Source organism: Euprymna scolopes, chromosome 26 (genome assembly GCF_053919585.1).
Source record: "Euprymna scolopes isolate OS-2025 chromosome 26, ASM5391958v1, whole genome shotgun sequence".
In the NCBI taxonomy this organism is placed as follows: Eukaryota; Metazoa; Mollusca; class Cephalopoda; order Sepiida; family Sepiolidae; genus Euprymna; species Euprymna scolopes.
Window position 1 is genome coordinate 66,686,160 of NC_136507.1, and position 12,578 is coordinate 66,698,737.

Consider the following 12,578-nt stretch of genomic DNA (forward strand, 5'->3'; position numbering starts at 1 on the left):
TTTACATCTGGTTGAGATAACTTTATAAATATTAATTCTTTAATATTTATAATATACTTTAATTTTACCATCTGGGATCATTTTGGTAAATTTAATTGTAATTTTTATTTTATATATATATATATATATATATATATATATATATATATATATATATATATATACTGGTAGGCCGCCTGGCCTTACCCGCTCGTAAAATATGCATAAATATTATATTTTAATTCATACACAAACTGAGACATGTGAATGCGAGTATTATGTTTTTTCCTAATCAGTTCACTTGTATGTAAAAAAAGAAAAAAAGAAAAAAAATACTCGGGTTGAGATTGAAATAAAAACCTAAACACAGTGTGTCACGTATGACAACTATTAGGCCGGCTTGACAAAATCTTTAAAAAGTGTTTTCAAACCTACTTATTCTTAACATAATAAATCTTTAATGTGAACCATTCACTCATGTGCATTCGTGAAACGCGTAGCAAACAAATAAACCTTCGACAACCCACCCCCCACGTAACAATTTGTAAAATTTTACCCCTTAGCAGCCCTTTTTCCGGATGAAAACTGATTTAAAAAGTTTTTCACACGTCTGAATACCCTATATACCAAATTTCATATCTGTAGATAAAAAATTTGTTGAGTATATAGATTGAGAGTTGTCCTGACACATACGCAGGCACACACACAGACACACACACACACACACACACACACACACACACACACACACACACACACACACACACACACACACACACACGCGCGCGCACACACACGCACACGCGCGCACACACACACATACACATTCTCAGATATATAGATATAGAGATATGGATAGAAATATCACGCATATGAATAAGATATTGTGCATTATTTACATTACAACAGGCACAATGTATTTCTCGGCGACTTAATAAATAAAGGATTTAGTCAAACAAAACTACTGAAACATGTTTGACACTCCGAGCAATTATGGCGACGTTGGTGGTTGAAAGGGTGATTCTTCATTGATGGGTGGTCCATAATTTGGCACTAAGAACTCCCTAAAAAGATGTAGATAATAAGAAATGAGAACAAATAGGGGACTAATAATGGGCAAGGCAGAATCTGATTTGTGAAAGAGATATTTGTAGTTCGTGCCACTCGCCACAGAGGGGCGCCCAGATGGCACTCATCCGCCGTCAGGCCAATTACGTTTTTAGACAAGTTTTTAGTTAAGAAATAAAAAAGAAACGTATAGATTTTCTTCGTGGATATTTTGTTGTTTTTAACAAGCGCCTGTCTGTTTGCAAACGTATTAAAACAAAAACCATTGATACGATCTTTTTTCTTGGAACTTTTAGCAGTGATGTATATTTGGATATGGACCAATGGATGAATGATCCCAGCGTGTTAAAAAAAAAATTATTTCATTTCTCTCTACAGACTTGATCTCCCGCATGTTTCTGTCTGTCTATCTGTCTGTCTCTCTATCTCTCTGTCTGTCTTTCTTTCTCTCTCTTTCTCTCTATCTCTCTCACACACACACACACACACACACACACACACACATATATATATATATATATATATACATATATATATACATATATATATATATATATATATATATATATATATATATATATATATATATATATATATACCGCTCCTCGTTTAGGGGGTACCAAATTGGTCGAAGGGAAAATTATTTCCAGCTCGCATTTATGTAAAAATGCACTTTCGTATAAATAATTGATTCATTCGAAAAGTACTGCTAACAAAAACAAATATATATATATATATATATATATATATATATATATATATATATATATATACTAGACGGATAAAGGAGCCCGACATTTAAAATGTTTTTTTTTATATACTTCTAGAGACTCCCCCCCCCCACAAACACACATGTATATTAATATTTATTCATACAGACATACATTAGGCTCGCTACACCAGCAGGATAATGCTTCGGTTTTCAGTTATTAATAACTAAGATTTAGGTGTTCATATATATATATATATATATATATATATATATATATATATATATATATATACATAATGCTGAATATCTGTGTGTGTGTGTGTGTGTGTGTGTGTGGTCACGAATAGGTTCCTATATGGTTGAGTATTATAGAAAACTGATTACATATAATGATAGAAGATGTATCAAGACACAAGAATGGGTATGTTTGATCTGGCCTAATGATGATTCATTAAAATTGTGGGGTCTGCGTACGCGCCTGGTCCACAAAGTATGGAAATAAAAAAATTAAAAATTAAAAAATAACGTTTACAAATGTTTTTGATATAGATGTACATAATAATACTTTGATAAGTATGTTTTAACTTAAATAGGGATGCTATAATAAAATTGTGGGGTCTGCGTTCGCGTCTGGTCTCCATAGAATGGAAATAGACACAAACTTTAATAAAGACTTTTCATATCTATCTGCGTAAGTATACTTTGATAATTATGTTTCAGTTTGAAGAAATATGGTGTAATAAAATTATGCGATGTTCGTTCGCACCTGACCTCCATAGAATGGAAATATGTCACAAAGTTTAACAAGATTTTTTAATATAGATCCACAGAATATTGTGATACGTGTTTCAGTGTGAACAGGTATGGTATAATAAATGATGGGGTTTATCTATTTTATTTTTACTTTCATCATATTTTGGTTTGGTTTTGATACCTGCAAAATCGAAGCTATCTCTTTACAACCCTTCCTTTTCATAACCTATCATACTTTCATAAATCAGAGTCCATTTTCTGTAGGCTGTTTTTGAACCCAGTCAACGACGGGTACTTTTGCTAGTATATAATATATATATATGTATATATATATATATATATATATATATATATATATATATATATATATATATATGCGAGTGTGTATGTATTGTGTGTGTATGTGCGTGTGTGTGCGCGTGTACTTAATACAATAAATTGGTAGACCATAGGTCAATAAAATCCGTCGTATTAGAGAGTTTCAAATACTGGACCAATCTTATGTTGTATTTATCGTATTCTTTATTCATGCACATCCCCGCAGATTAAATGACCAAATATCGGAAGGCAATAAAAGTTGCCTAATTGTTATGAAGCTAATCCATTAAAAATTAATATTATTAAATATATATTAAGGTACTTAATTATAGAAAACAACATTAGTAATAAATATCTGTTAATGCAAAGAAAGGTGAAAGATTATTACATATGAAGTAGAATGAACATGTCCTTTGTACTGTTTACTGCAATAGCTTTCTAACATCGTATGGTTACCAATCAGTGAATATCGAAATATTGTTTGCTATAAAATTTGGACGCAGTGATAAGGGCGACAGGAAGAGGACTTTTAAGTGATAGAGAGTTACTTACGCCGATTCTCTCTATAATGTTATCAATCAAAACAGTTACTACCGGTGAAGCTCGATTAATTGTCTGTTATAAAATTTAGATGCAGTGATAAGGGCGGCAGGGAGAGGACTTTAAAGTGATAGAGAGTTACTTACACTGATTCTCTCCATAACGTTACCAATCAAAAGACTTACCAATCGGTGAATCTCGATTAATTGTCTGTTATAAAATTGGGACGCAGTGATAAGAGCGGCAGGAAGAGGACTTTAAAGTGATAGAGAGTTACTTACGCCGATTCTCTTTATTACGTTATCAATCAAAACAGCGATCCCTACCGGACTAAATATAAAAATGGATAAATACAGCTGAAAGAAAGTTTGTCTTTTAAATGGAGAAATAAATAACGAAACATATTTGTTGTGTGTAGATTTTAGGTTAGAAAGCTATTCTAGTTAACATTACAAGGGGCATGTTCGTTCAACTTCATATGTAAGATATGTAAATAGGAAAAGAAGTGATAACAACATAAAACCTAAAATAAAATACAACAAAAACATGTTATAATCAGAATAATCTTCATTTTAAATTCCATTGTAAAATCCACGATATAAGCAAACTCGTTTGAAAAATTAATTTTTACAAAATAAACAACGAGTTGATTGTTTCTTTTTTGTTATGTTTACAAGTTTTCTTGCAGGTCGAACTGGTTTCTCTTCTCCATTTATTTAAGATTCTTGATTTCGTAATCCAAAATATTCCTTATAAAAATAGGATCAATTAGGTTTTAAGGACCCCCAGTAAATGAGGTAAATGAAAGACACAGCTTCAGGTGTTGGCCTGTGTATATTATAAGCAAATAGATAGTAAGCATCAGTTGTTTTACTTTTATCATATTGATTAATCGGGCTATTATTCTCATCTTGGGTGTTATTAGCACAACGTTTCGGTCGCTGCAACCTGCGACCTTCTTCGGGTGTTGAAAACATGCTTCTTTTTTTCTACTAAAGAAAAAGAGGGTTGGCTCTGCATTACAAGAATTCTACGGGCCCACCCTCAAATTCACGGTTCGAATTTTTGTAATGCAGAGCCAACCCTCTTTTCTCTTAGAAAAAAAAAGAAACATGTTTTCAACATCTGAAGAAAGTCGCAGGTTTCAGCGACCGAAACATTGTGCTGATAACACCCAAGATGAGAATAACAGTTCGATTAATCAAAATAACACAAGCAGTCACATCTCATCTCCAAAATTCAGAATTGCATCAGTTATTTCGTTTTACGCAATCATGCTCGATTTTTAATAGAGGGAAAGTTTTATTTTGAGCAAAGTGGGTCAACAAGTATTTAGATTTTGGTATTTTATTTTTAAATATTTTTTTTTAATAATATGTTTTTATAAACAAATAAATCATTGCCCCAAATATTTATCCATCTTTAAAAGAAAAATGTATTTATTTATTCGAATTTGTTTTTTACTTGTCTTCCCACGAGGGCAGAATTAGACACAAGGTCGGTTTTTAGTGTGTGTGTGTGTGTGTGTGTGTGTGTGTGTGTGTGTGTGTATAAGGGAAACCAGCTCTCCAAAAAAGGTGCACTCTGGTCAGTAACAAAAATAACAAAATGTATCAGTAATGAAGGATTTCTCCTCCATTAACCGATACCATAAAAAGTGTAGGTCAGCATCAGAACAAATACTACACTTTGATCTTGGTCCGAAGGCCAAGAAAGAAAAAAAGGCAACCCTTTTTTCTTTTTATTTATTTATTTATTTATTCGAATTACAATAATTTAAATATCAATCGAATATTTGTAGAGATGAAAGTTTGAAACCCGGAATTAAGGACACTTAAATCGTACCCAACCCGAAAAATAGAATCTTTGGTTTTGACAACTTGTAAAAAAAAAAAAAAAAAAAAAAAAAAAATCACACACACAAAAACAGAAAAGTAAAAAAAAAAAAAAAAAAAATACAATAAAATAAATATTTAGTACCCTTAGATAGACTTATCTGTTCGTTTATAATATACGCAGGTCAAACGAAGGAAACCGGTACACCAAAAGTCGTCGCTTTTATTTAGCTCATTTATTGTGGTCTTTAAAATCTAATTGATCTAAAATAATATTACATTAATTTAAAATCTTTTAGATAGGGCTTTGTTTATTGCACCGCGTTCGAAGAGTTTCCTTTCCTCTTCGAATCCCAAAAAATCAGCAAGAAAAATCTCAAAATGGTGCGATTAAGAAAATAAGTGTAGGAAATAAAAAAAAAAAACTAAAAAAAAAAACAAACTTTCATAGTCATAGTTATGGATGGCCTTAATAATATTAATCCATTTCTCTTAGATAGCTGACGATAGGACAGGTGCCTGTAAATCCGCCATGAAAACAAAATCAGAATATAAGTCAAGTTTGAGAAGAAGCTAGCAGAAGAAAGACGAAAGAGAAAAATGGCGCGAAAAGGAACACATAAAAAATACTACGATAAGGTATTAGGGATGTTTTTTTTACATGGGGGTCACCACTTATCAAGGCCCGGAGACCACTCGGGGATAAGGGTTATTGCGTGTACAGTAATCAATGAGATATTATTGCAGTAATCATTAGTATTGGAGATTTAATAGTGTCTTACTTAAGGGGGCGGTTTGTCAGGAATTTGTTTATGTTGGACTTGAAGACATCCAAGTTGCAGTCAGGTGGGAAATAGGCAAATGGAAGAGAGTTCCACAATCGTGCACTTCTGAGAAAGAAGCTTTGTTCATGGAATCTACGTTTGGATTTAGGCACAGATAAAGAGTGGGGAAAATTATTGACAATAGTTTCAGCCAGACGGGTGTTTCTTGTGGAAGATTGGCGAGGGGGGACCAGAGATTGGAGCTCAGACGAGCACTTGCCATGGAAATAACGATAAAACAAAGACAGGCTCGCGACGTCTCTTCTGTGGGAGAGAGGCTGCAGGGAAGAGATAAGGGCATCCCCCACCAAACCACGAAGTCTATTTTGTACTCTGTCAAGCCAGGATAGGCTGTTTTAGCAGCTCCTGTACAGATGTGGCAGCAGTACTCCATCCCTGGACGTACTTGGCTTTTATAGAGATAGAGAATTGCATCAGTAGTGAGATATCTTCTAGAGCGGTAGAAGGATCCCACTATTTTCCCGGCGTCCCTGGCAACAGATTTGATGTACGTGTTCCATTTCAGATCAGGAGTAAAGATCAAACCCAGAAGCTTGTCAAAACATGGAGCCTCCCCAAGACGAGAGCCATCCATTTCAATTGATGTCAGATGTGGACCAGAGCGTTAATGATGTAAAGATAGAAGCTTGGTTTTGGATGCATTAAAATTGATCAGGGATACATATATACAGACACAACAGAAGTAAACAGACAACCTTATTCATTGAACATTAAGAGGGCTGTCAGAGGGTCCTGATAGACTTAGGAGAGATATTTTCTCTTTACTTAAATAGTGATATACTAACGGGGGGGGGGGCGTAAAATACGCCTAAATATGATATCCTAATTTGTCTAGATTTTGTATATACTATTATGTATTCGTGATTTCAAAAGTAGAAAAAAAAAGTATTTGGGTGCCATCAGCTAGAATCGAAACCGAAAGCAAAACAGTAGCATTCAAAGCTGGTGATGTTACCACTGTACCAACGTGGCACGTATATAAACTGTTAAAAATAAACTAAGATGAATGTACAGAATGTATAACGATTTTTACAATGTTAACCCCTTTTTGTCCTCTTTAAAACTATTTTAACCGGCTAAAACCCCATAAAAGTACGGCCCATAAAAAATCCAACCATTTAAGGCCCCTAGCGCTGGTCTGCCACTTTTAGTTTTATTCAATTAAAAAACGAGCAAAAGTTATAGTCCGTTGACTAAGAATGAGTGTTTTATGCCAAGTTGATGGCTGAACATTTTTAAATTTGTGCTCATTTTTGCATTGGATGCTAATTCCTAGTAATCTTTAACTTTGCATCGAACGGATACTATAATATTTATTTTACATAACAAAAGCCCATATAAAATTTCAGCCGTATCAACCCAATAATTTTTAAGAAAACTTCTAGAGTAAATGTGTTATTGTGGTGACTAACTCCTATTTACTTATAACTGTACATTGAACGGATACCATACCACTTGGCTTGCTGCACCTTATCATAACAAAGGTATATGCAAAATTTTAGCCAGATCGGCCGAGTATTTTCTGAGAAAAAGTGGAACGGGCAGACGGACAGACACAGAGAAGTACAACATAGACACATGTACGTTGATATCTGCAGCTGTAAAAAGGTAAATTACTGTAAAATATCGATGTTTCAAACTTTAATGTTGCGTTGCAAAGCTCCGAGTGCTTGTTGTCGGCGAATGAAGCAGAAACTTGAAACATGTATGAGTTATGTTTGTGAAATGTCTATTTGCTTCTTTCGTGTCTGTGTATTCCAGAGTCTGACAGAAAGATTCTTAAGTTCGGCAAGATAAACTTGAAAAAGAACGGAGGTTACATCGGCCGAAATGTTGTGGAAATAACACTCAAGATTAGAACAATAGTCCGAATAATCCAAATAATCCAAATTATTTATCCTCATTTGAAAAATTTTAGAAACATAATATTCAGGAGATTCAGAGAAATGTATAAAATTATGAGTCATTATGGCCATCCGTAACAAAAAAGTCTTATTTTTTTTTTTATAAATAAATGCTTACATTAGTCAAAACCAATATTAAATGGTTTTGTGGTTGTGTCGGATGAAAAAAAAAGTAATTTATCCGGAGTTTTTATATGGTCACAAATCGGACTGGTATTTTGGATGTATAAAGTTTTGTATATCAAAAACTGTTTTTAAAATAATTTTGGTGCTTGTTTGCACTAATAATCTTTTAAACTAACACATTTCAGGTGAAAAAATTATTACGTACTTACGTGTCATGTCTAAATTAGTATAGATTCCAAAAATTACGAAAAATGATCCAGTAGAAAAATAATTTTAACTAAAAATAAAAATTATCAGATTTACCGATTCATAGTTTTAATGTTGGAGATTTCGCAAGATCCAAAGGGAGGTAATTGTAACCAATCAATTTGACTAAATAAATACGTACCGCCATTTAAAAACATTAAACATGCTGACTGATTTTTTTTTAAAATTTAAAACGCTACTAGCTCTTCATCTACTGGATCATTATTCGTAATTTTGGGGAATTTATACTTATTTCCACATGACACGTAAGTACACAATAATGTTTTCACCCGAAATGCGTTAGTTTAAAAAAAAAATCACCAATTTACACAAGCATTTATTTTTTCGACATTTCATTCTGAAATACGATCGCTGTTTAGTTAGATGTTTGTTTTGTATACGACGCCATGACAGTTTTTTTTAAAAATATATACAGACGACTTGCCTCAGTGACGTCACTTTTATTTATTTATTTTTTTAAATAAGTGTCCTTTTCTGTTTTTTTTTCTTTTTCGATATGCTTGTTCATTTTCGTATCTTTAATTTATCAGCCCAATTCACTGTATCAAATTACTTGAATTTTTGTTGTTTGAAAGCTGTGATGAAGCAATTTCTTAGTCATTTTGTTCTGGTTGAGTTACGTTCCACCTTGCGGTGCCGGTGTGAAAGACTGATATGAAGGGGAGATAATAACACGTCTGGCAAAAACTCCTCCGTTTTTCTATCACTGGCAAGGACCTGCGACGTCGAAGAAAAGAAGACAAAGGTTAATAATAAACATTGTCAAAATAAGGGACGTATAAAAATTGTCAATTTTGCAGTATAGTTAACTGTCTAAAAATCGCAAACAATCAAAATATACAATAAATAACGAATTTGCATGCTCTCTCTAAAGCAGTGATTCCCAACCACTGTGCCGCGGCATACAAGTGTGCCGCGAAATGGTTGCTGGAGTACCGCGAAGACTGTAATTCTCATCTTCGTACTTATGTGAACTTCGATTCTTACCGAAACCACATAAAAAAAAAATGTGAAAAACTTATCTTAATAATTATAAAACTATGTGGAAGATGCGGAAGATTTGTGCGAGTTTGTCCCAAAGGTGCTCAGAGAAGATCACAGGCTATTTGACCAAGATGAGCATCAAGTCAGTTCCCCACCCTCTCTATAGTCCAGACTTTGATCCCCGGAACTTTTGATTATTCCCTAAGCTCAAGGAAAATCTTAAAGTATGTCGTCATGAGACAATTGAGAAAAATGAAGAGTGTGTCTCTCATATTCGTCCATATACTGCAGCAGTAGTTTTATAATCACTGACATTCACCATTATTATTTTATACGAGATATTTAATACAGGATATATTTATTTATGGGAAGAAAATTCACATTTTATAATCTTCTTTGCTTTTTATTATGTTATTGCAAAAGGGATTTACGAGTAGAAAATATGTATATTTTATGATAGGTGTACCGCGAAAATTAAGAAAATTCATATAGTCTGCTGCCATATGTAAAAAAAGTTGTGAATCACTGCTCTAAAGAGCTTCACTATATGATTTTTTTTCAAGGTGATCACCACTTATCAAGGCCCGGGAGCCACTCAGGGATAAGGGTTATTGCATGTACAGTACGTTAGTGTGGGGGGGGGGGTTAATAAAAATGTCTACTTAAGAGGGCGGTTCATCAGGAATTTGTTTACGTTGGACTTGAAAACATCCAGGTTGTAGTCAGGTGGGAATCAAGCAGACGGAACAGAGTTCCACAGCGTGCAGTTCTAAGAAAGAAGCATTTTTCATGGAATCTACGTTTTGATTTAGGCACAGATAAAGAGTGGGGAAAATGTTTTACAGTCGTTTCAGTTAGACGGGTGTTTTTCGTAAAAGATTTGCGAGGGGGGGGACAAGAGATTGGAGCTCAGACGAGCACCTGCCATGGAAATAACGATTTAGATCAATATCTCAATCTAACGCTTGTGTGGATTATAGATGCATTTACAGGTAGACCTTCCTTCTGTAACGCGTCTGGTATTCCCCAATTGTCACCCACCTTGTACTGACCAGGCTCAGCATCGCTTAACTTCGGTGAACTAATGAGAAAATATAATTCGAATGTTAGCCCTCATATGAGCGATGTTGCTGACAAAGAGGGAAGAATAGCTGTTTTCTGAGCAGGGATCTCTCCAGTTAACACATATTCTTGACTAATTCCTGATATTGAAGTAGCATTTTAAGCTCCTTATATCAAGTGGCTTTATGCTTTGTCTAGAGCGATTTCTATAAAAGAAATATCATTGAACTACAAATACAGTAGAAGCAAACCTCAAGCATGAAAACCTTGAAATACAAAGTGAAATACAAAGTGAAATACTACAATTTGCAATCGTTAAAAAACTAGTAATGTCATTTATAGCCCCCCCCACGACGGGATGATATTATGCAAGAGTCGGAATGTCTGATTTGAAAAACCAATGCCCTAGAAAAAGAGTACCGTGGCCCGCAAAAGATGCCTGAACAGCCCTGTCGGCATTTAGGGGCGCCTCAGGCGATTAACAGTAAACTAACATCTTCTAAAAGGAAGAAGACAAAGCCTGGGAGGGGGTATTTAGTTCTCTCCTACCGCAAGAACTGTAACACCAGGGTTGGAAAGTGGGATTGGGAAGTCAGCGCTCCCGGCTCCCCAGGGAGGGGACACTCTGACTTGCAAAAAGTGCCTGGTCATCCCCGTCGGCATTCCTTGGGCGATTAGCAATAAACTAACCCCTTCCCTTCTCAAAGAGAGAAGGCAAAGCCTGGAAGGGTGAACCTCCTAGAACTGCACAGGACAAGAGAGATACTTTTGTCAACAGGGAACTAATCATATTAACAATAGCTTAGACTCTGTTGGCTTTGCTGTCAAGAGAAAACCCCGGCTAATGGCTTAAAAAAAACTAATAAAGATTAAAACAACAAAGAAACTTACATATTGTTGACATTTTCTCTTCTAAATTGGCGATCTGTTCACTGAGGGAGGCGAGTCGATCGAGCGCACTGTACGGCTGGTAATAGTCATACATGTTGTTGTCGATAATTGTCGTTCTGGCAGTTGTTGTTGTCGTTGGTATCGTCGTCGTTGTCGTGGGCATAGTCGTCGGCGTCGTGGTTGGTGCTTGCGACGTCGTTGTAGTCGATACAGTTGTGGTGGTCGTCGAGGGCAAAGGTGTTGTCGTCCGTTTCAGATCCTCAATAAGAACCATTGTTCGGCGATAGTCTTCTTGTATGGCACTCATGTTCTGAAGAATTTCCTTCTGCAACAAAAAAGAATTATCGCCATTACAGATATACGTAACTGATCACTGAAAAAAAAATCTATTTCGTTGATCTTTAGTTCAAATGTTGCAAGATGCATACTGGTATCAAGAAGATTCAGATAGACACACCAAATTTGGAAACCTAAAATTCCGTCAAAATGTTCGAAATTTTTAAGTTGTTACTTCATTGGCTACAATATTGACCAAGTAGTGATTCTTTACGATAAACAGAACCGAAGTTATTGCTAAAAGTGTTACTTTAATCGCTTTGGTAACTTCGTGTTTTGGCCTGTATGTCAAAGGATTAAATAAGTTCTACGTTAGATCACAACCAATATTTCGACCAAGTTTTATGACGATTGGTCAAGTGATGTGAATACTAGGCTGCACACACACACACACACACACACACACACACACACACACACACACACACACACACACAGAGATAGTGTCAAAACAAACCGACATTCAAATGAAGAAAGTTCAATCAGAAATTGCTTAAAAACATTAAAAAAAAATTGAATTTCAAATTAAAAAAAAAACTGGTTCGAAACTTGACACAATAATACTCTTTTAATAGCATTACGTATAATACTCTTTTCATCCCATTACATATGCACTTAAATAACATTACATATTACATTACATATGCACTTAAATAACATTACATATTACATTACATATGCACTTTAATTAAATAGTATGATTTACATAATCTTCTTTTCATCTTTTTCTTGGAGAGTGAGTGGAGGCTTACTGCAGAGCCGGGTCCACAAAAATGGACTTTTGCCCCCACTTGGCACGATCACAGGATGAATCCGATCGAAAGCCGTTTTTTACAGAGATCATTGTTAAGGAAGTCTAACCATCTAACTATCGACCTTTCTACTCTCACCTTCTGGCCTTGTGTCGCATCTTCTTGTGGTGAAAAGGGGTTAAATGCTGAGATGATATTGGTCATTC

General features: G+C 34.8%; 1 protein-coding gene across 1 annotated transcript in view; it reads right to left on the reverse strand.

The window, feature by feature from the left end:
* Window positions 1-5,101: 5,101 nt before the first annotated feature.
* Window positions 5,102-12,578, reverse strand: part of LOC145248137 (uncharacterized) — a 113,719-nt gene continuing 106,242 nt past the window's right edge. The window contains exons 7-8 of the mRNA XM_080109952.1: window positions 11,285-11,609; window positions 5,102-9,064 (exon numbers count right to left, since the gene is read on the reverse strand). Coding sequence (XP_079966078.1) covers window positions 9,051-9,064; window positions 11,285-11,609 — 339 coding nt within the window. The 3' untranslated portion in view covers window positions 5,102-9,050. The remainder of the gene's footprint in view (window positions 9,065-11,284; window positions 11,610-12,578) is intronic.